General features: G+C 37.2%; 2 protein-coding genes and 1 pseudogene across 3 annotated transcripts; 1 reads left to right on the top strand and 2 right to left on the bottom strand.

The window, feature by feature from the left end:
- Window positions 1-249: 249 nt before the first annotated feature.
- LOC113290837 lies at window positions 250-2,225 on the bottom strand (annotated as a pseudogene).
- Window positions 2,226-18,564: 16,339 nt separating this feature from the next.
- Window positions 18,565-19,209, top strand: LOC113290836. The gene has a single exon (XM_026540428.1). It carries the CDS (start codon window positions 18,565-18,567, stop codon window positions 19,207-19,209), a length of 645 nt encoding a protein of 214 aa, XP_026396213.1.
- Window positions 19,210-19,811: 602 nt separating this feature from the next.
- On the bottom strand, window positions 19,812-24,715 carry LOC113287694 (MLO-like protein 11). Of its 2 annotated transcripts, XM_026536516.1 has the most exons (16): window positions 24,284-24,715; window positions 24,026-24,083; window positions 23,611-23,843; window positions 23,321-23,437; window positions 23,056-23,116; window positions 22,483-22,577; window positions 22,203-22,277; window positions 21,914-21,999; window positions 21,480-21,529; window positions 21,303-21,343; window positions 21,038-21,208; window positions 20,897-20,932; window positions 20,737-20,804; window positions 20,571-20,631; window positions 20,291-20,453; window positions 19,812-20,191 (listed from the first exon to the last, which is right to left on the bottom strand). In XM_026536516.1, the coding sequence occupies exons 1-16, from the start codon at window positions 24,407-24,409 to the stop codon at window positions 20,061-20,063; spliced, it is 1,572 nt and encodes a 523-aa protein (XP_026392301.1). In that variant the 5' UTR covers window positions 24,410-24,715; the 3' UTR covers window positions 19,812-20,060. The 2 variants fall into 2 exon arrangements, with proteins under 2 accessions (XP_026392301.1, XP_026392300.1); XM_026536515.1 differs by having other exon boundaries at window positions 19,812-20,453.
- Between the last annotated feature and the right edge of the window lie 125 nt (window positions 24,716-24,840).

Below are 24,840 nucleotides of genomic sequence, written 5' to 3'. Positions count from 1 at the left end.
TGTGCAGTTCGTATGATTAAAATTTCGAAATAATACTCGGAATTGAATACTGTTCAATAGAAGGAACAAAATACTAAGCTGAAATCCGAAACACCTGATGCAACATTTCACAATTTTTGTTCTATTGATACCGAAACAGAGGCATGAACAACTGATCGATCATTTAAACGGAAGGGAAAATAAACCAACTAATAAACATAAAAAGCACAACCATCAAATGATAAATAAATCAAGATCGATAATGATTAATCAAATACCTTCAATTGTAACAACCTCTTTCCCTCTTCCTGAATCTCTTGGTACTATAATAACAAGAACATCTTCATCATCTTCAACATCTAAATCTTCAAGAATATCAGTTATTCCCAACTTCAAAGAAGTCTTGATTTTCTTGTCTTTCACTCCATGTTTGTGTGGTACATTGGTAAAACTACCTGCAAATGCACTTGATTCTGGGCCAGCTTTGCCTGCTTCATCGTTGATAAGAACATCGAATTTCACAAGAGCACCACTTTCCAACTCAATCCCACTTATAATCAGTATCTCTTCTTTTTCTTTCTTTTAACCAAAATTTGAATTGTCTTATCAAGTGATAAGATAGAGAATTCTGGTGTGCTGGCGGCTTTCTTCTTAGCTATTTTCTTTTCGATATTCCTTGCCTTAGGAGGTGTTGTGGGTTTTGTTTTCAACCATGGAATTTTCACGTCTTGGTACTTGTACCTTAGATTCTCTTGTTCTAAACAGTCTTTAATCTGCACGTTTACAATTGATATTTAGCAACACAGTTCCACTTTGAGTGAATTTTTTCTTCTCTGTTGAAAGAACTTTAACAAGTAGCCCAGTGGTTTATATTCTCTAGCAATTCAAAAGCGGAAAAATACTTCTAGATTGGTGTAAAAATTCAAGCAGAGGTTAGAGTTCAACGTACCGTGAGTCTCACTAGCTGTTTTTTTCTCATCGTAGACAAGGAAAGCAGCATTTAAGAAATAAGGATCAGTGTAGTCCTTTCTTTTTCCTCCTAAACTCTTGTTACTCTTCCATACAGTCCACATTCTGTCAACATTCGAATGGTGAGCGAAAAAGATTGGATCCCTTACTGCAGAATAGAAATTCCCCATGTCTTCATTCCCAGGTTGAGTTCTATCTCCAGACCACGTATGAGCCGGACCATGTGGAACAGTTTCAAGTGTTCCTGCACCAGCAGGATTTGCTACATCTCCGGCTCGGTATGGAGATCCTAGGAATAGTGTTGCTGTCTTTGCTCCAGATACCATTTGACGATACATTGTGGTGAGATTTCTAGTATATTGCTGTTGTGCATCGAGATTAGAATCGAGACCTTGGTATTGAAGATCGAGTAGAAAGGGTGGTTGATGCTTAGCGTCACGAAGCTTGTCGTAAAGAGATGAATCTGGCTTTGCATACATAGATGGCATTTGCATCCCTGCAGGAGCATCCCAATTCCAAAAAGGTAAAGCAAAAGTTGAATCACCAATTAAACTACCGAAGATTTTCTCATGGAAGTAAAGATAATATCTGTGGAATGGAAAGAAAAGCCATGAGCCATGAACTTGAATTTCCATCTTAGGAAAACCAGCTAAAGCTTGATCATAAGCACCATCACAATACGCGCAGTGCACATTGGCTTGCTGTTTAAAACTGCGTGGATCGTCATCGGGAAGAGCTTTCATGAGTTCATAGGCTTTGTTATATTTCGCAATATAAGCCTCATCAACTAAATGAGCAGCTGGGCGAACCCTAAGAGGAGTAGAAGAAGATGGTAGCTGAAAGTCGATGATCTTTGTGTTTGGTGGTGGACAACAATTTATTGGTTTACCAGTCGGATGAATTGCTGGATTGCACTTTGATAAGTCCGGTGGAGGTATTGGAGCCGCCATGGCCAATCGGTCAGCACCAAACCCAGCTGCTGCTGCACCATATAAACTTCCTAGACCAAGAAGCATATTTCTTCTATCAATGAAGCTGCTAGTTTCTTTTTCATGATCATCATGATCTTTGTTAGCTCTGCATTTGATCAACCTTAGATGATTAAGTTTCGGTTTCCCGACCACAGAAATTTGGGTTTTCTTTTGAGAGGAACTAAAGCATGCAGATGGAGACCTTAATGAAGCACTGGAAATGGAGTTTACTGAAGAAAGAGAAGCCGTGGATTTGTTGGAAACTTTGAATGTTGAAGAAGAGTTAAGAGAAGAAAGTGAAGCCATGGGTTTGTTTGAAACTTTCAATGTTGAAGAAGCCTACGGACTCTGTGTAGCTTTTTATAGACAAAAGGGTTTGGGATTTACAATGAATATGTTTGTGTTATATTTCTTTTCATGTTTTATTTTTCCCTGAATCTAGCTCCCACTGAAACTTAGTCACGTTGCATTTGCCGGTCGGTAGTAACAAATTTATTTTTTCTGATGTTTACTAATAAGCCAATAGGGAGTTAATAGGATTTATAAAATCAGTATGACCATCTAGAACCGTTTTCAGTATATGCTTCCAAAACAAAAAAAAAACCTAGAACCGTTTACACATCTGAAGTTTCTCATGGAATTCGATGGTCATCAATATTTTCTACCCGATATTATTGATCGCCGTAGCTACTATTGGCACCAAATAACAATTCTAATGGATTACTAAAATGTCAAAAAAAAATACATATATTCTTGTCCTCGAGATAAATAAATAAAATATCATAACAAAATGTAGTTTCAAAATTATCTTTTTCCTCATATTTGGTTTTGTTTAGTCTTGCTTCTATTTATCGACAATGCCATTTTTATACTATTTCACATTTTCAACGTCACTTTTTATACATATAAATGACAATAACCTTAATGTTTTTGTAGATACCATAATCTGTATGGACACATGGAGGATGATTAGAAGCTGCAGCTGGACACAAGACTACAGCAGCACATACCATATCAACCTCAACACAGCTTCAATCCTAAGCTAAGGATAGAAGAATAATTTTCCAGAAGATATTTTTCCTTTATAAACCAAAACGATTAGGTCTAGAGAGGGGGGCTTGGTCGGCAGAAGAGAGAGGAGGCTTCCGTTTCTATTTCATTTCTCTTTTCTATTCTTGCTATAGATTACTCACAAAGAAATTGACGAAGCTCCTTCAATGTAACCCAACAATCTTAATAAACACCTTAACTCTTTTTCACCCATGGATGTAGACACTTCGTTGTCGAACCACGTATATGCTTGTGTTGATTTCTATTTCATTTCACTGCACTTAATTTCGTTCATGATTTGAGTCTATATCTTATTATAGTCAGTATTTTATCATGTGTTTCAATTGGTTGTGCTACCAAATTAATGGTGTTCACAATTTGGCGCTAGAATCAGGCAATGGGTAAAGGATTTATCCTACCTGTTGTTCCAGATCTGTTACTGTTTAACTTTTTATCTCTAAAATCGGCATTCAATTTTTCAAATTTTCAATTTACTGTTCATGGAAATGGTTCAAGAATCTCTTTTCTGGACTTGGTTCTTTTCAAAAATCTATTTTACTTAGCTTATCATATGTGCAGACCTTTATTAACTCTTCGAGTATCTTGATGAGTATTTTTTCCTGGGTCTTTATAAGGGGTCCTCATCTTTTCAGTACAGCCCAAACACAACTTTGGCCTAATATTTGCTCTTGATACATTGCTTTGTTCCTGCGTATTGAATGATTTTTGAGGTGCTAAGATGTTACACAAACTTTTCAGATTTGTTTCCTAATGATAAACCAGCTTTGTATTCAACTTTTTAGTATACCTCAAACCTTTCATGGAACCGTCATGTTTAGATTTGATCACTACCCAATCTTTGGATTTGTTTTTATAGAGATGTTGGTTTCTAACCCAGTATTGTTTGGCCTTATCATTTTATACAAACTCTTGTCGCTTTCGTTTTGAAACGAGCATAGCCTCGCTTTGATTTTTAACCCTGCCATCGGTAGCTTTATATTCCCCGCAGTTTTTGCCTGGGGCTGATTTATAAAAACTTGCCCGTAGTTGCAGTCCAAGCTAATGTTGGTTCAAATCGATTAGCTTGATTCCTTCCCTTTGTGATCTTTGAATTTCCTTATTTTCATCAAATGGGTTTTTACATGGCTAATAACTTAACCAGTTTATGAGGATCGTAACCTCCTCTTGATTAGTTTTCATTTTAAAACAAGATTCGAACCATCCTGCTTTTAAGCTAGCTTTTTTAATATTTGTCAAAATGTTCTAATGAGTTCTGTGTTTGGAACTCCACTAATAACCAACAACTGAAACACTCTGAAATCATTTCTAGGTTCACCTTAATTTCTACCATTTTGCTTTCTACTGGTCTTTCCTTTTATTTATTTAGTTAAAGGACTCACTTGGAGGAGGGATGTATACCACCGTTGTGGCTCCCTCGACATGATAAGATGCATCGTCACAAGGACAGTATGTGGTCCAATGCAAGGGAAGACACTGAACCAGGTTCATGGTATAACTCATGTCTGATGTCGACAATGGCATGAAAATGCCAGGTCTGATGTCGGCGACGATGAGTTAGCCTACCGGCCATACGATGGTATAATTACGAAGCATGCTTCGTTATCAAAATGATGACAATGTAGGCTTCCAATGCAACGGCAGACAATAGGCCAGAGTCACGGTTAACTCAAGTCTGATATCGACGTTGGAATGAAGGTGCCAAGTCCGACATCGACGACGATGAGTTAACCCACCTCTAATGTTGACGCCAAGTTTGATATCGACAAAGGCATGAAGATGCCAAGACTGATATCGACGACGATTGAGTGATAACAGAGTTCACCTAAGTGGACGATGAAGTTCAAAGTCCACTCCGATGATGCATCTCCAACCACTAATGGTCATGAGACCGGGAACAGGAAGTATTCTAATACTTCTTCGTTCTCATACTTCACGCATTCTTACCGATGAATGCTTCGGAATTCCTCATGCATTCTTGTCAAAGAATACTTGCTGCGGAATTTCTCATACTTCATGCATTCTTATCGATGAATGCTTCGGAATTCCTCATGCATTCTTATCCAGTTTTTATGGATTAACAAGCACACCACAACAAAACCATGATGACAATGAATCAAAGTCCGACGGCCAAAGTGCAACAAAAACCAAGAACCCAAGTTTTCCCATGACAATCCAAAGTCTTGCTAGGATGCTAATCCTCGAAGTGGCCAGCTAGAAAACCAAGCAAAAGAGGACCAAGAGAATTTGCAGTGATCTTCAGGCCAATCAAAAGTCGATGGCTTTTGAAAGTCAATGACGATGCAAAACCAACGAAGATCCATGATCTGATGACGACGGTCTTGGGAAACGAAGAGCTAAAGTCTTGTTACAATATCCAAAGTCCGCTGATGCAAACCCGTACATGACGACGGCGTATAACCTGGAAGCAAAAATGCAAAGCTCAGTTTTGGTCCAAAGATGACGCATGTGAACCAAAGTATGATTTTCAAGTTACGAAGTCCAACAGGGACGATTGCACAGGGTATTAATACTAAAGTATTAATACTTTGTGATGTTGCTTGTTCGACTCAAGGGATTACAATAAGTTGTTGCAGGTATAACCTTCTTTGGTACATCGACGAGAACGATTCTACCCCCAGTGGTGCAGCTTCGGTCTATCAACACGACGGTATATCTTCGGCTCCATATCCAGATAATGCAGCTCCGGCTCAAAAGGGACTATAAATTAAGCTAAAATACCAGTGGAGGCAACTAAAAGAGTTTGACTCAAGCTTAGTTAAAAGCATGTGTCGGAATACAACTAGAATCCAAGTTTAACCCAAGACTGACGTCAACGATGGCATTAAAATTCCAAGTCTGATGTAGACGACGATGGGTTAACCCACTTTCTACAAGAGTTAATTACGAAGCATACTTCAAGGAGGTCTATGACTGGCACGATCGTAATAAACGAGGTTGCTGCAGTCTAGTGACGATGATGCAAGGTCTACCAGCGTACAACTCAAGCCCAATGACTCTTCTTCTACCCCGATGACACAGAGCACCAGCCAAAGTCTGATGCTAGTAGTGCTTGCCAAAACCCGAAGCCGAATACAGATGAACTGAAGAACCGAAGACTGACGCCAATGTTTCATAACTGATTGTCATAATCCTGCAATGTCGATTCAAAATCCACAGACAAAGATGCATGGCCTGAAGACGATGGGCCAAGGTTCGAAGTCATATGATGCTCGATGTTAATAATCCAAGTTAACCCGGACTACAAAGTGTCTCGTAGTTCAAGGAGCGAAGAAGGCAAGCTAAAGAGATGATCTGTCTCGTAGTTCAAGGAGCGAAGAAGGCAAGCTAAAGAGATGATCTTAAGTCCGCTGATCTTAAGAAGGCAAGCCAATGATGTGAAGCCTAAAGAGATGATCTTAAGTCCAATATCGATAGTGTGGCTCGATTCACTAATTATGGAAGTATCAAAAGTTTCAGGGACTACATACCTAATACAAGGACCTGGTAACGATATGCAAATATGATGACGTTGCTTCATACTGAACACTATGGTTCAATACACGAAGCTTCAAAACACGTCATCTTAATTAACGAAGCTTCAAAACACGAAGTTAAGGACGAAGCCTTAAAACACGAAGCTTCAAAACACGAAGCTAAGGACGAAGCTTCAAAACACGAAGCCTTAAAACACGAAGCCTTAAAACACGAAGCTTCAAAACACGAAGCTTCAAAATACGAAACTTCAAAACACGTCATCATCATAATTAACGAAGCTTCAAAACACGAAGCTAAGGACGAAGCTTCAAAATACGAAGCTGATGACAAAACCTTCAAATTACGAAGCGAATGACGAAACCTTTATATCAGTACGATGGACTTGCCTTAAACTAAGAATCAATGCTTAGTATGATGATATGAGAGCTGATGCTTCATTCTTTATAAGAATGATTCTTATACTTCCGTTCATACGCAAAGTACGAACCTCGTTCATACGCAAAATGGGATGCCATCGATGGCACCATTACGATGTCATAAAGATGCCAAGTCTAACGACGAAGCACGAGTCTGATGTACATGCGTTCCCCCACTCCAGCGATGGTGTACCTTCGTTTTCTTCCCAGCTTCGATCTTCATTCCAATAACGATGCTGAAAGCAAACTTGAGAAGAGTTCGCACGGCACTCAGCTCATCCCTATGATGCATACAGACTCTACTCCGATGACGCCACTCGGACGAGGAGATCTAGAGAATCTACAATACGTTGGAAAAACACTAGCAGCATTTAGGGAACGAAGATCAATGTTTAATATATAAGAAAGCTCTCATTGTCTCGTTGTCTATATAAGACAAGTCTAATATATCATGCAATGACAACAAGGCGGTTGTTTTGATGACGTATTTTCACATGATTTATGATAAGGGTCTCTTCAGCATCCCATTTTGCATTATTTAAAGTATCCAAAGACTAACAATGAGCCAAAGGCTCACAACTATGATCCAAAATATGATGGTCGAGCAGGACGGTCAATGTTTACGGAGCAATCTCCCTGAAATTCATATCTTCATGAATGAAGATATCCCTTAAAAAAGAGATATGATCTTCGTGAATGAAGATATCCCTTACCACAGAGATAGGAAGATATCTCTTTCGCATTCACAACGATGATCCAAAATGCGGTGGGGATGCTCCAAAGACATCAACGATGCATAATCCAATGGAGAGTGAAAAGCTTTGCAACGACGATTCGAAGACGAAGGCGTCTGTACAATAAATGAGAAGTAGTGCAGACATGATGCTTGCTGAAGACGACGATTATTGCTCCAGACACCGCACTAGTTAACTACTGAGAAGCATAAGAAGCTTGGCCAATATGGTGTCGTCCCCACTCCGAAAATATGGCTTCGGTTAAATTCCGATGATGCATGATGATGACAATACGATTCTCTACAAGCTCCTACGGTGTCCTTGGGGTTTAATAATTTTAACCCAATCAATGAACAAAGGTCAATCTCGAGGTCTTCTTGGCGGTTTTCAAGTTGCTAATTGAAATTAAATAATTTCATAGTGTTGGTATTACTAACGAGTATCTTGAAGCACAAGAAATAAAATAATTTCTTGTACTGGACCGATCCTAAAACGAGCGGGTAATACAATATGATATTAAATATCTCACGTGGCTGCCAAGTAAACAAGCCTTCTACTGTAACCTCGAAAATTTTTTCACTCAAAGATGCCCGGCGGCAATACACACAGAAGCATGTGTTGGTTGTTACAGATCTCCAGCAAATCATGATTTTTGGCAACTGCAATAGAGAAAAAGTGACAGCAATGGAGAAGTTAATAAATTCTTCGTCGGGGCAATCAATTCAAAACCACAGTTCAAGGGGAAGCTCAAATTCGACAGCCTAAGCAGCCTACGTTAGAGCAGATACTTTTTCTTTCGCAAGCTTCAAGAACCACCTTCCGAAACCAAAAAGGGGCATACACACAACTAAAGAGTTTGCAAATGCTTATATACTCTTATAATAATTTTAAATTTTTTATATGACATACGTTTTGCAAATCCAATGCATACATTTTTATAGTGCAGACATTTCAATGAAAATTGTTTCATAAAAATTGCATACACTTCGAAAATGCTACATTTCATACATTCTAAATAACGCATACAATGGAGAACCGGGGCAAGCACCACCGGTCTCATATCATCATACCGTGGAAAGCACTTCTGTGCAATCTCTCCGGACTCCCCAGTAAGCGTCTATGAGTGTATGACCAGGGGAAGGCATCCAGCAGAAATAGATACCCATCATATATAAACTCTAGACTCCACCGTTCGGTAATCTCCTGGCCCGGGATTGGCCAACGGGGTGACAGGTCCCAAACATAGCACAAGGTAATCCCTTTGTGACGCTATGGTCTCAAACACCAACTGCGTTGGAAAGTTGTATACCTATGGTTGTAGAGGTATACCCAAATCTTATGCTCAAAGAGCCTACAAAGTGCTTTTAACTCGAAGATTGCATGGGGCAAACAAACGACCAAATACTGCTAATCATAACCCGATGAAAATTAAATCAAGGTATGCAAGAATCTCTTTGTCTCAAGGTGTCCCGGAACTTCGGTGAAGAGTAGGGGCAAGTATTAATACTTTGTCGTAGTATATCCTTCACCGAAGTTCTTCCATAAAGAAGACAAAGCCATGTCACGAAGGGGCATGGTCGATGATGATTCAAAACCATGTCACAAAGGGGCATAGCCCACGAAAATGCGAAGCCATGTCACAAAGGGGCATGGCCGCCGACAATGCAAAGCCATGTCACGAAGGGGCATGGCCGACGACGATGCGAAGCCATGTCACGAGGGTGCAACCTTGTGACGAGGGTACCAAGTCGGCGATGGTGTTAATCCCTGCAGGTTCCATGGGCCATAAGAATTACGTAGGGGCTGTAGTACGAGTAATGAAGATAATAGTTCAAGAGAATGCGCGCTTATCAACAGGGAGCATTTGAAGAAAACAACAACCGATGCAATGACAAACAAGGTGGAAGTGATTTTTCTCAAGGATCGTTCACCAACAACCCTCAAGAAAAGGGGCAAATTGTAGATACCATAATCTGTATGGACACATGGAGGATGATTAGAAGCTGCAGCTGGACACAAGACTACAGCAGCACACACCATATCAACCCCAACACAGCTTCAATCCTAAGCTAAGGATAGAAGAGTAATTCTCCAGAAGATATTTTCCCTTTATAAACCAAAACGATTAGGTCTAGAGAAGGGGGATTGGTCGGAAGAAGAGAGAGGAGGCTTATGTTTCTTTTTCATTTCTCTTTTCTATTCTTGCTATCAATTACTCACAGAGAAATTGACGAAGCTCCTTCAATGTAACCCAACAATCTTAATAAACACCTTAACTCTTTTTCACCCGTGGATGTAGACACTCCGTTGTCGAACCACGTATATGCTTGTGTTGATTTCTATTTCATTTCACTGCACTTAATTTCGTTCATGATTTGAGTCTATATCTTGTTATAGTCAGTACTTTATCATGTGTTTCAATTGGTTGTGCTACCAAATTAATGGTGTTCACAGTTTTGATGATAGAAGATTTTATATGCCTATCGAAAATTAGTGTGTCACAAGATACGAAATATCATCGTCTCCCATTTTTATTTTAATTGTGAATTTTTAATGGACGGTTTTTAAAGTGTTAGGCAGTGATATTATACGTTCCTGGATGCACTAACCGATGGCTAAAATGTAAGGTTTCGCATGAAAAGTATGTTACTGCAATATTAGCTTCAATTTTATTTATCTTATTTTCACAAAAATAAAATAAATTGACATCGAAAATTTGAGATAACGAGAAAGTAAAATCTTATTTGTTGATTTTGCATTTTATCTTCTTCCGAAGGAAAATGAGAAAAATCTATAAGTAATCAATTACTATTATAGGATTTTCGGTAATTAGAGAGAATATGCTCAGTGAATTCTAATGATTATTAGATTAAATTAGGTAGTTGTTTAGATTAATTATAACCTTAATTAGGGTAAAGGATAATTTAGTCATGTCCACACATTAGGACATCCCTTATAACTATACGGTAGATATTCTTATCACATGATGGTCCCCCACCAAAAAAGGGTGGTTCCCAATAGACGGTTCTTTGTTAGTGGTATTCCATGTCTTCTGATACTCCTTAATTTTCACTGATCTCTCACGAAAAACCTATTTAGAGGAAAATCTCTAAGTTCTATTCAATTCTTCCCACCAACTATACTTTCTAGAGCTTTTTGATCCCATATAAGTCTTTTAAATGAGCGGACGTAAGAGATTTTGCCTAATTAGAGTACTCTCCTCTCCGAAATAGAATTACAAGTAATATTATTAGTCGGCTCTATCAGAAACAACAAAGATGAAGTTTACCTAGCTAAGGATGGTTTGTAATAAGAACAAAGTTCACTATTTATAGACCAAGGATGTTTAATCTACAAGGAAATTCCAAAACCGAAAGATTCTCAAGACATGCAATAAAGTACCTAATTTTAAGTATTCATACTTCCAATTAATACTCAACATGTAATTCTGGAATCTCTCTTAGAAAATATCCAATAGTAGCTTGGCACTTGACTAATATAGTCTTTCTAGATATATGTTTTAATTGTTGAAAAATCAAAACATATAAATTCAAAAATCTTTATTAAAAGATTCTTCAATATTTCGGTTTTGGATCACCTTGAGTATCAAGGAATATCTTTGAACAATCAATGATAATAACTATGCAACAGTTCAAATCATGTCGACATCTAGAACTTTCCTATCTGGCACACCCTAATTCCGAACTCAAACAAACCCAAAAGGGACCAAGAAATCGTCGTTCTAGATTCAATTTGGTCACAAAAGAAGGAGATGTGTTGGTCTTAGAGATGGAAGCAAAGTAAGTGTCAATATCATAATGGTAGGCTCTTGTAAGGTGTGATGGTTGTGTACGACTGAATTTGAAAAATTCTCTGTATATGATTGAGAGAAGGCTTTTTAATAAACTTGTATACTCTGGATGTTCTAATTTGAATTGATTAAAGAATTTATTTTATAAATGTCAGAGCACTGCTCAGTTGAACTCGCAAGCGTTGCTATCTCAAGCTTGTTTGTCAAGTTTAGTTGATTAAAACTATAGTCTTGATTTCTACTCTACTTATAGGAGTTTCGGACTAGGATAGATTGTGTAGTTGAGCTTTAGACTTCACGGCGCTTCCAACTGAAGACGAAGATCTACTGAAGAACTCGGAGGAACTTCATCAACAAAAGGTATGTGGAGACTAAAACTTATCTATCACTCAAAAGTGTGTTCTATTATATTTTATCTTCTATTGAGACAAAAGTCGTATAGTGATATAGACTTTCATATCATACACATTTGTTATTTCGAGTTGAGTATATAACTAGCTTATCTATTTCCCGAAATATGTGTTGATATCTTTTTGCTTTAGCTACATTCATCATGATTCTTAACGAGTTTAGTTGGAAAAAATATATTTGCTGGAAACTAAATAATAAGTCAAAAGATAATCATGTGGAAATTGCCTTAAAACATCTTATATGATTTGTGTGGGACAGTCGTCGACTTAGAAAGTTTCGTATTGATCATTCGATCACTTGAAAATTGCTTATAAGCTAATGGTTTGTGTGAGACATCCATTGTCGTATTCTAAGAATGTTTCAATGATTGAAATGGGAGTTCAGAACTAAAACCCATGTCTGGAAAACATCATAGTATGCGTACTTAGCGTACAAACTGTGTTGGTATGATTCGGTCCGGAAACCAAGTTTGTATACCAGTATGCGAACAGTTTTAAATATATTATTCCAAATTAAGCAAAGAGAGGACCATAGAGGGGAAGATATTAAGGGAGAAGAAAATGGACAATGTTGCATACAGTTCCACCAGCGGAGGGAATCCAGGCTTACCACCTAATTCAGATGCAATGCGACATGCAAAGAGAGAATTTAAGGCTTTAACCAGTTTAGAGATGGAGGAATTGATTTCTCATCTGAATATAGAGAAGACCAAGAAGAAATAGCAAGAAAAGAGAGAAGAATATGAGAGACAGAGAATATAGAATGATGAGGAGTTTCAACTATAGTTAAGGAAATTGGATGTTATTGATGCACGATGACATAGGAGGAGGCTCCAGCGAAGAGTAGAATCGAAGGTATCATTCGGAAAAACTCGAAGTATGACTGAGAGTGACAGTGAAGATGAAGGAGAGAAAATCTACGAGGAAGAAGCAATGGAGTAGAGTAGTGATGATTCCAAGAAAACGGAAAAGAGAGCAAGGAAATTAGAGAAAAAGAAGAGGAAAAGGCATGAATGTGAGGAGGAAATGTATAAGCGTTATCTTGCAAAAAAGGCACACAATCCCCGTAGGTTTTCTCGGACCATGTCAGAACCGCTTAATGTTGATTCTGACGGAGATGAAATTCCTGGATTGGATAATGATGGAGAACCTGTTTTTTCTGGTGCGGTGGAGCCCTGCATTGATGACAATGATGATGAGGAAGATAAGGATGAAGATATCCACGGGACTTATACAACTTCAGACAGTGATGATGGTAAGGGTCTTTATTATGTCTTTGATGAGTTGAACTACACCAGTGACAGTGAGGATGATGAGGACGATTCTGAATGATTGTCCGGAAGGTACTATCAATTCCCCTTGAACTAGAATATTTAGACTTATCAGTCAAAAATTCTCTTGAACATCTTCGTGAAAATTTGTGAGGAAAATGATGGTATTTACTGTTGCTAAAGAAGTGCTGGAGAAGGGAGTTTCAATGGCTATCATTTGGTGGAAAGATCTTTTGTGGTTTTTTGTTTGATGGGTATTAGGGGTTTCTATTTTGTAATGCATATTGTTATTTTGGGATACTGTTGATGACAAATGCATGGGTCGGAAGGCAGCTTGAAGAGTTGAAGTAGAAGTAATAGTAGAACTTTTCTTAGCAGATGGAAAAGTTGCAACCTTGATTTTTGATTGTATAAAGGGGGTTGTGATGAAATTGAAGGACTTTAGGATGTGTGAGATTAATTTTTTGCTTGTTTTTCTTTCCTTGAATGTAATTACCCTGGTTATGACCTTGTAAATGTTTGGAATTTCTGTAGTACTAGACTTGTGCTTGGTGTTGGTTTGTTTTGTTTGAAGTTGATTGTCTATTTTTATTGTTCTTTTGATTTCAGTAACAATAGAATGGGAAGAGTAAATATGAACACTGTGATGTTCTTAGTGATAGGCACTAGAATCCCAAATATTGTTAAGAAGAGATAGGTAAAAATGATAGATTTGAGCTTGCTAATATGAACGTTGAATTGCATCAGGAGAAAGAATTTTTTTTCTACGTCACAATGACGGAGCAGAGCTCAAGGAGAAACTCGTTTACAAAAGATAGCACACTTGTAAAGATGTTATAATTGCAAATTGGAGAACTAATGAAAATGGGTCCAATGCTTACAAACATACTAAATGTCTGTCTAATGTTAAGGTGGCACTTAGGAATTGGAATCTGAATTATTTTGGCATCTTTCAGACCCACATAAATGAAATACAGAAACATATAGAGGGTGTTTCTAGTAACATGTTAGACTCTACTAGTGTTAACCTCAAAGCTAGCTTAGAGGAATCTTTAAAATACCGGTATAGTGTGAGACAGGAAAATTATATGCAAAGAGCTAAAGAAAATGTATTGACATTTGATGATGAAATACAAAATGTTTTCATGATAAAGTCAAATTTAGGAAAAAATAGAACTTGATTGTCCGAAAAGTAGCATTGGCATTTGGTTGACTGATAAAAGCATGATAGCTAATGAATTAAGAGACCATTTTAGTAAGATGAGTAGAACTACAAATCCTCTTAGGGACAGTAGCTTTCTTGATATCTTAGAGTCATGTATTACCACAGAGGAGAATGAGTTTTTGATTCACCCCCTATGATGAAGAGATAAAAGCTATTATTTGGCAAATGCAACCTTGGACTAGTCCAGGACCTGATGGATACCTACCTGGATTCTACCAGCAAATATGGGATACAGTTGGTGCTGATACTATAGTTATGGTTAAGAGCTTTTTTCCATTCGGGACATCTTCTAAAACAGATGAATCATAATTTTGTGTCTTTTATTCCTAAAAACAATGCTCCTAAGACACCTGCAGATTTTAGGCCTATAAGTTTAAGTAATGTGAGTTATAGAATAATCACTAAACTCTTAGATAGTAGACTTAAAACTATAATGGATAAGTTCATTATTCCTTACCAATCTTCCTTCCTTTCTTCAAGGAAAATAATAGATAACATTTTTATAGCTCATGAAATGGTTGATACAATGAGGAAAAAAAGAACTAAATCTGGGTTAATGGCTATTAAACTTGACATTTCCAAGGCCTTTGGTAGGATAGAATGGAAATTCGTAATTGATATTTTAAGAAAACTGGGATTTCATGATCATTGATGTAATCTTATTGAACAATGTGTTTCAACTGTGTCAACTTCTATTCTACTGAATGGTGCACCTGAAGATGTTTATTATCCCACAAGGGGTCTTAGACAGGGCGACCCATTGTCCCCTTATTTCTTCATTATTTGTATGGATGTGCTATCTAAATTGCTCATTGGTGTTGAACATAAAAACAATATTCAGGGGATTACCAGTGCTGATGATTGTCTTGTGTTTCCCAGTGCCTCAGTCCAAGGTGCTAAAAACTTAGAGTTGATGCTTGAAAATTTCAGTAAGCATTCTATCCAAGTCATAAATTTTGATAAGTCACGAATTTCTTTTAGTCCCAAAACTGAACCTAGAGTTAAGTCTCAAATCCTTGATATTCTTAAAATTAAAAACTTAGGATTAGTTGATAAGTACCCAGGTATGCCTTTGCTGCTTCAGAGGGATAAAATGGTAACTTTTAAACATATTGAGGAATTTTGTGAAAGTATACTAGAAACTTGTCAAGGTAAATATCTTAACCAACTAGGTAGAACTGTCTTAATTAAATCTACTCTAGGAACTCTTGCTGCTCATCATCTCTCTGTTTTCCCTATGCCTAAAAAAATTACTGATAGATTAGATACTATCCATATGAAGTTCTTTTGGAGTAAAAAGGTACTGCCAAGGGTTACTATCCTAGGAGTTGGGACACTGTGAATAAACCTATAGAACTAGGTGGCTTAAACATAAGAAAAACTGAACATCTCAACATTGCTCTTTAATTTATCTTGGAGGATGTTTAATGAGCCTAGTGCCTTATGGGTGCAGATCCTCAAACATAAATACTTTATAAATTCTAATTATATTCATGCAGAGTACTCTGAGTCAATGTATTGGTTCTTGAAAGGCATATGTAGGGGTCTAGAACTGGTTAGAAAGCACTATTGTTGGGAAGTTGGGGACAGTAGTTCTATTGAGATTTGGAAAGACAAATGGATACCAAATGAGAATTCTCTACTTAATGCTTCTTTTGCTTCTAGTAACATGAAAACTGTTAACCAACTGATTGTGCAGGTAACAGGTAAGTGGGATGTAGCTACTTTAAATTGTCTTTTTGACACAGCTACTGTTAATGACATATGTAATGTCAGAATTCCTCTCTCTGGTAAGGATGTCTTAAGGTGGTCTCCAACCCATAATGGTCAGTTTAGTGTGAAATCAGCATACAAATGTCTTATGCATGAAATTTATAATGGTGAAACTAGTAATTTTCCCTGGAAATCTTTATGGAAATTAGACATTCCACATAAGATTAAACACCTTCTATGGAAATGTATGAATGATTATGTTACTTTGAGGAGCAAACTTGCTAGGTATGTGAACTCAATAAGTAGTCTTTGTCCCTTATGTGCACATGAAGATGAAACAATCAACCATATTTTCATTGATTGTGAAGTCACTAAAAGAACATGGTTTGCTCTTGATACTAACATTGCAGGAAGAATTTTAAATGTTAATCTGCATGAGTGGATTAAAAGTTAGTTTCAAAGTAGTAATGAATCAGAAGATGAACAAGAGAAATTTGTAAAGTTTGCTAGTTTTTCCATTTGGCAGATATGTAAGCTTAGATGTTCAGTTGTCTTTGATAATGCATCAGTTCAAATATCTCAACTAGTAGCTCAAGTAACTAAGGAGCTAAATGATTGGAATTTAAATTTCATGAATTCTAGGAGTGGAAGACCAAGCTCTAGACAGAATAGAACTGTGGCAATTATCAGAAAATGGGTTTCACAAATTAAATTTTGATGCTTCATTTTTGAAAGGTAACAAACACATGGGTATATGACTACTGTTGTTCTCTGATGTAAGGCATTGTGGAGGTGCGCAGTCAATCTCGGGGTTAGCTCAAGATGAGGAACATGCGGAAGCTCTAGCAGCACTGGAAGCCATAAAGTCGGCAAAAGCTTCTGCTGTTGAGAAGTTACACCTGGATGGAGATTTCATCAACGTAGTTAATGCTATAAATGGTAGTGTAGGAAGTGTCCAATGGACTAATAATAATGTAATTCAAGATTGTAGAAATCTTTTAGTCAGTTTTAGAGATTGGAAATGCACATTTGTGCATAGAGAATCTAATGAGGTGGCTAATAGCCTAGCAAGAAGGGATGGAATTTTTAGGAATGATGAATGTTGGCTTACAACGTTTTCAACTTGGCTGAAATCTCTTCTTAGAGATGAACTGAGTGTAAACATTTCTTAAAAGTTATTAATGAATTATCTTTTCTTATTAAAAAAAACAACCTACATTCGCGTTCTAACATCGAGCACTATGCTAGGTGTTTTGGCTTGATATAACGCAAGACGACTAGCTTAGTTTAAATATGGCAAATTCGCTTGACTTGACGAGCGAGTGGAACAGATGTGTTCCTCATTATAGCTAAGAGATGAGTGATGGAAACTGAGCTTCTGTAGGAAAAAAAAAGTATTTTGTGGAAACTGAGTTTGGGTATTTAATTTTCACCTTTTTAACATACTTTTCTTGTGGATATCTTTTTTTTTGTTTAACTTTTTTTTACTGTATTTGCCAAAATTCTTCTACTGTATTTACTTATACACACTTGTATGTTTTGGTGAATGATAGCTCTTCAGAGAAGTTTAAATCTAGCAAAGGTTTAAGACAAGGAGACTCCTTATCTCCATATCTTTTCTTGCTAGTTGTGGAGATTATTTCCAAGCTTATTAATGATACAGTTGTTAGAGGTCAGTTAACTGGTTTTAATGTCATGGATCATGGAACTATGATATCTCATTTGTAGTTTGCAGATGATACTCTTATCTTCTTATATGCAAGTGTTGATGAGGTTAGAAGACTTCTCATTATTTTGGTTGTTTTTGAGTCTACATAGGCTTGAAGTTAAACCTGGAGAAAAGCACTATGATTAGTGTTGGTGCTGACAATGTTATTGGTGCTCTTTCTAAGGAACTTGGTTGCAAAACTAAGAAATTACCTTTTACTTATTTAGGAATGCCAATTGGAGCTCACTGGAGAAGTACTTATGTTTGGGAGTATGTTTTGGTGAGAATGGAGCAAAAGCTTGCTACATGGAAGAATAGGAAATTAAATAAAGCAGGAAGAATTACTCTTATCAAAAGTTGTCTTGAAAGTTTTCCAATCTACTATCTTTCTTTATTTCACCTTCATATTAGTGTGGAAAAGAGAATGATCAAGATAATGAGGAATTTCTTCTGTGGGGATGTAGAAGGTAGAAGAAAGCTAGTATGGGTGGCTTGGTCTAAGATTTGCATGCCTAAGGAGAATGGGGGTTTGGGTGTGAGGAATTTAAGAACAACAAACCATGCATTGCATACCAAATGGATTTAGAGATATTCTAAATCTAAGCACACTATATGGAGCAAGATTATTCATCAAAAGTTTAAAAGAAATAGTGAGTTACCGGTTCCAGATGTTGATAATCATCCTCAATGTAGAAGCCTTTGAAAAATGTGGTTAACCTTGTTCCAGAAGTGCAGAAAATTGCTAGCTTTACTGTTAGAAACGGGAAGGGTATTCGTCTGGAAGGATATATATGGTTGAACAGAGGTTGTTTGCTAGAGTTATTCCAATAGTGTTTCAAGCTGTTAAAGACAAGGATGCTTCTATTTCTGACATGCTTGGTGCAACTTGTTGGAATTCTGCTTTTAAGAAAACTTTGGATGCGAGTGAACAACTCGAGTGGGATTTGCTCAAACGAGATCTCTCTTTTCTACCAACTCTAGTGGATGCAGAAGATGAGATGACCATCATGGAGAATTTCAACACACAAAGATGCTACGAGATCTTAGCTGGTGATTATGAGGCGTGCAATTTTGAGCAAAATCTTTGGAAGAGCAATGTTCCACACAAGGTTAGCTTTATCTTATGGGCAACCTTTCATAACTCTCTTCCCACTAGAGATATGTTGATTCACAGAGATATGGATATCGAGAATGACCTGTGTCCTCTATGTAACACTGAAAAGGAATCAGCTGAGCATATGTTCATGCATTGTGCCTATTTTTTCGAGATTTGGGACTACTTTATCATAACCTTCAAGATTTCTTGGCCATTGCCAGCCACGTCACTGCAACTTTTTGATGCTTGGAAAACAAGCGTTATGAATGGTAGAGCTAGAGAGATTTGGAAAATAATTCACTATGCGATCTGCTGGATGTTGTGGAAGGAGATAAACTAGTACAAGTTGCTTCAAAAAAAAATGAAGCAACTTTCTCAAGTTGATTTCAAAAAAAATTATTTTTTACTCCTTGATAGGATTTGTATAAGATCGACCAAAATGGAGGATATTTATAACATTTCCACTAATAAAATAGTATAAACTTACCAATTCATTAAAAAGGTCGAACACAAACCTAGCAGTAAAGCTGATGAAACAGTGGATGACTCTTTTTCCATGTTGGAAAATTTTGAGGGGAGAAGAAATTTTGCTGCTTTTCACACATTTTTAACGCAAGAAAAAAAAAATAGTTCCTACCGTGTTCAAGGTGAATATACCTATGCAGCTATGCTCATTCCTGGCATCTAATTCCCATATAATCTTATCAAGGCGTGTAATTCAATGTTTCGAGCAACAATAATCAAACGTATAAAAAGGCAACTCCGAATTAACTAAGGTTTTCAGGAACCCATTAGCACTCACTGCTGGTATAAGAAAGAGGGCAACTTTTATTTTATTGATGAGCTAAGAAAAGAATAACGATTCAAAAACCAGTCCATTCAAAACTTTAACTTTTTTGTTTTTGTTTTGGGAATCCTGTTGTTGATGTCCGAACTCCGGATGATTTAATGGCATCAAAAAATTTATAATATTCAGTTTTTCCTGCTGTACGTACTGATCAGACTGTGAATAGTTTATTTTTGATTCTCTATAGCCACTTAAAACTTGAAGGCATCATACAACAATTACTTTGAATATCTATTGCACCTGTGAACTAACGATGGTAGTACTATCGGATTTCCGCAATTAACTCTCTAGAGTCTAGACAGAACAACTCAACAAATTGAAATATCCTACTGAAATGCTATCTGTTACATTGATCCTCTTCTTTGATGTGGCATTGACGGGGACCTTGAAATTTCTTCATTTGGCATCTCAGAGTAAGATGGAGAACAAATAGATGTTGAGGTTCTAAGAAGAGGTGTACCAACTCTGCTCGAACCTTCATCAACAAATGCAGAATGCTTGATTCTAACAGTAGTAGAGATAGGTTTTAACTCGATAGTGTGATGTCTTCCAGGGGAAGGACTCTGAAACTCACCATCAACATCGTCAATGGAAATTACTGTGCTAGTATCTGTGTGCACAGTACTGTCATCGTGGAGGATACCACGCCGCCTTCTCTTCTTTGTTTCCTTGTTCCATCCATGTATTGTCTCTCTTATTTTATCCGGAATCAATGCTGCCTTGTAATTTGTTCCCATCTGCAAAAAAAAAAAAAAAACACAAATAAAAGTAACGTATGTGACTGAAGATATCACTTTTGCTAACTTTTGAAGGACGTAAATGGTTAGAATAACATGTTGAAGAGAAAGGATTACCTGAGTAACTAGTGCATATAGTGGCAAAGTGCTGTAGCTACAAAAGATCTGTCCAACAAACCTAACCAGATGCCAACGAGAAGAGTAAGTGTACAATACGTTCCAGTAAATTCTTACAAAATAAAAGACCTATAAAAGCAACATTATAACAGTGGTAAATGCATACCCCAAAACGAGGCGTGTGTATACAAACCCTTGATTTTCAGTGAAGCAGGAGTGATATCCAAATTGCCACTGTACAATCAATCAAGCAACAAAAATATCAGCACAAATCACATCTAGTCTCACACAGGAATGTAACTTACTTAACAGCGAAAAGAAAGTACCCAGAACCACAAAAATGTAGCCAGCTCAAACGCATTCTGCATTTAAAAAGAGAAGGATCGAGCCAGTCAAATTTTGCCAATTTATTATATTTGAATGACTTATAATAATAAAGTCAAGTTGTGGATTCTGAAAAAGCCAACCTGGAATAGAACAAAATGGATCAAGGACAAGATAAACCTTGGTTTCTTAAACCAAAAAAGTTCATCCCGAGGCCTCAACCGTGTGTCTGAGAAGAATCCAGTTACACCAGCATTTTCCCATACCAAGGTTGCAATAATCTGTTGAAGCTTTGTACCCAACACCAGAACAAGCTGCACAAGACTAAACCTTCAGTACTGTGTATTTAGTTATATGTAGTGTATGTTGCCGTACACCGCCAAGCTTTGGAGGGGAATAAGTTCTTACAGCTATGGGTATGATGGCTAACCAGAAATAAAGATCAGCCCCTGCATAGAAGATGTAAAAATAGACGGATTGTTCGTCAACTATAACTTTTATCTATCTTGGAATACATAAAAGCCACTAACAAATCAGCCAAGGTTTGTAATAGTGGTAGTAAGAAAACCACAAAAAACTGCGTACCATCGACATCAAAAAGCATGAAAGCAACAACAAATCCCCATAGCGGTACACTGCCATAAAATCAAGAAGAGGTTAGCTAGCTAGAAGTTTATAAGGACTACAAATGGGCATGAAGTACAAGTGCCCTGTAGGTTGGACTTAAAGCGGCTATGGATCTTGCACCCAAACTGGCAGGTTACAAGTGCATTAGGGTTTTGTTGTATTTGGGTGGCTCGACCTGTGTGGTCCAGCGTTATCAGAAGAACAAGCTACCAGCTTTGACCTGACAGGAAAACGAATAACCGATACTACTCCAAAATACAATGTTGAATCATTCAACTGGAGCAGAACAATTTCTGCAATTTTCCAAGTGAGTTCATATCCCATCATGTCATACGGATGCACTTGAGTTATTGTCAGATACTTCCAAGAAATAGTATGGAATTGTAGCTCACCTTACACCAACTATCCTTTGGAATTCTTCTTCCATAGAACGAACCATATAGCTGTGAAAGTCATATCTCGATGCAAGATTGTGATTCTGCAATTACAGAAACCAGAATAAATGAGAAAAGGATACAGTCTATTACATTAAATAATATAGTAATAGAAATGCGCTACGGTGGAATGAAATTCTACCCATCCGACTACGTAACAAGTGCTTAACATGCAACCAAGTCATCTGCAAAGAACCCATGGTCTAGATAGGTGACATAAATCTACCAGCAAAAAGGTATTTCGTACCACGATGAATCCTGAACGAAGAGTAAGGTAATCAGTCCGACGAACGGATTGGCCAAATAGTCGGAAAAAACAAACCTGCACCATAATCAACCACAAATAAGAAGTTGTAGAACAATATAACTTTAATTATGACATACTACTGCCATCTCTAAAGGTTGTGCTTACAGGTGGGACTGAAATGAGCAAAATCAGAATCAACAGGCCCTAGCTGAACTTGGAAATGTGAATACTAGCGCAGCTAAATATCGGGATTGAAGTATTCAACTAAAGGCTTACTCACCAACCAAACAAGAAGTCCATTTCTACTCCAAGGGTTTGACGAATGAAATTTCACAAGATTTGATTGCCTTCTCATTGTTGATTCTGTAGCAGTTTCTGTAAAGAAACAGGAACAGAAAATGCTTGTCATTTATAACCCCACTCACCAATGAAGCCTAAGTGGATTCCCCATTCACTTTATGCGCATAAACATAAATTGGAAGAAAACAAAAACTACTAGCTAACAGAGTGCTGCAAATTCGCAATTTTATCAAACTATAGGAAAAGAAGAAAATATTAACCAGTAATTATATATAAATTAAAAGAAGATATTTTGAATTGTATGATTCACCAAATTCACATTAATTTTCCTAATTAAAGTTTGCATAACTGGAAAGTGGATTGTAATATCACATGATCTTTTATTCGTATGCCAATCATTATTTCTGTATAAATAATGCATGAAGTAAACAAGAGATTGTGGGATTAGCTGAGTTAATGAGTTTCGGGCGATAATCTACGCCAGCTATGTACAATAAGTAGTTATGCTTTATCGAAGCAATTGTTTTACACTTAACATACCTAAAGAGCTTACCAGGAAATGCATCAGTGTCTAACTGATGGGCCTCATCCTCCCATGTCCTCCAGCTATGTATCTGGTACAGATTACAGAAGCAAAACCGTATATTATTAATCAGATAACCATTTTATCAGTATAATGCACTTGACCACATTGAAAATATTCATATCTGTTAAGTGCAGGACTCAAGTACCCTAAGCCAAGCAAAACATAAAACAGTTCCTACAAATCCAAAGCAGGGTTAGAAAGTAGATAGCTTTACTTGACGTTAAGAGTTCACCTTTACAATTGCTAGCAACATTGTTAAGCAACTATATAATATATGCGTTACTGCCATGATAAAGATAAAGCGGTGCAGCTGCTCCAAACCTTCGTATGAAACAAAGGGCTCATAGTTCTGGATAAAAGATGACATTCCAAAATAGTAAACAAAGGTTAAAGAAGAACTGAGAAGAAAGCTTACTGAGAGAAATAGTTTTCTGCCATATGCAGTGCCACAAACAAGTCGAAATACACTGAGATGACCAAAGAACTTCAATAAAATAACTTTTAAGGGGCCTAATGACATGCCTTTTCACAGGTATTTCCTTTCGACTCACTCAACCCTCTCCGAAGGGAGTGGTGAAGAACAGAACCCATAAATAGCTTACGGCCTTCATGAGAATCTCCATCCGCTTTTTCAATTTCAGCTCTGCTGCATGGAGAGAAGGTGCCCTCGTAGTACTTAGTATGAATGCAAATACTTGAAATCAATCTCGAGGTCGCTGTAAGGAGGAGTGACATAAATCCGAGCAACATCAACTCTGTAGGAAAGAACCTGAAAAAATGAGGCTAGCAGAACGCTAGGATGAAAAGCACCCCTATCTACAGAAATTACACATGAATGGTATCTATTTGCACTTGTAATACATAAAACAGCATCACTGAGGGATGCCTCAAGATAAAGTGTCTCGAGAATAATGCATTTCCACACTGGATAACTTACCTTCTTTCATTTTCTCTAAAGCCTCGTATAAAGGTTTCCGGTTGGTTTTCTGCAGCCACTGAAATCATGAACATTGGTTAAGGATGGCAAATACTAAAGCATCCTAGAGTTTCAAAGATGAAAACATTAAGGATCAATGACATTGAACTCAGAAAACCTAAGAAAGTGCAGCAGTAGAGGTTCATTACAACTAAATGTTTGATGCTCTTCACATAAAGATAAGGCACACGATGATGCTAAAAGCAAATTTTTACTTACAGAACTTAAATGGTGAATTGCCCGCTCCAAAAGCAATGAAACAGCTATAAAAACCGTCAATACGGTGGCAACAGACCAAGTTGGTGTAAAATACAAGGATCGCATTTCCTCGTTGTCTTCGTCCATCGTGAACTGACAATTTTCGTAATCCCAATTGGATGTAGTATCTATTACTCTAAGATTCAACCAGAAATACCTTTGAAACACCACTAGTACAGATATAAAGCTTCTGCTTAACAATAGAAAACCCCTTCAAATCGTTACTTAAACCTTATTTCGACATGGCCACAATGAGTAAATATACATTGACGCTCACAAAACCTGTACAGAACTAAGTACCAGTTTTCAGTCATTGAACATTGTATCCATCATTTACTCTGAAATTTTCAATATCCAAAGTAATGAGGCTTTCCAGAACAAATCCGAGAAACTTTAAAAAGAAATCTCCATTTAAAAGAACGACCTTGCTGCAGATTATTCGCCTTGGTGATACAGATCATCTTCAACCAGTAAATTTTTCTATCTAAATGAGCAAATTCTAGAGTTTAGACCTTCAA

The sequence above is a fragment of the Papaver somniferum genome, chromosome 6 (genome assembly GCF_003573695.1).
Source record: "Papaver somniferum cultivar HN1 chromosome 6, ASM357369v1, whole genome shotgun sequence".
In the NCBI taxonomy this organism is placed as follows: domain Eukaryota; kingdom Viridiplantae; phylum Streptophyta; class Magnoliopsida; order Ranunculales; family Papaveraceae; genus Papaver; species Papaver somniferum.
The sequence above is the reverse complement of the archived record's forward strand: the minus strand, read 5'-3'. Positions and strand labels throughout refer to the sequence as shown.

What these genes read in the sequence shown, in the direction of transcription:
- LOC113290836 (XM_026540428.1), top strand. Translation starts at nt 18,565, where the DNA reads ATGGTTGAACAGAGGTTGTTTGCTAGAGTTATTCCAATAGTGTTTCAA.
- LOC113287694 (XM_026536515.1), bottom strand. Translation starts at nt 24,409, where the DNA reads ATGGACGAAGACAACGAGGAAATGCGATCCTTGTATTTTACACCAACT. An exon ending in AGACACTGATGCATTTCCTG is followed by an intron (nt 22,578 to 23,055) that starts GTAAGCTCTTTA and finishes GTTTCTTTACAG; the next exon opens with AAACTGCTACAGAATCAACA. An exon ending in TACACACGCCTCGTTTTGGG is followed by an intron (nt 20,632 to 20,736) that starts GTATGCATTTAC and finishes GCATCTGGTTAG; the next exon opens with GTTTGTTGGACAGATCTTTT.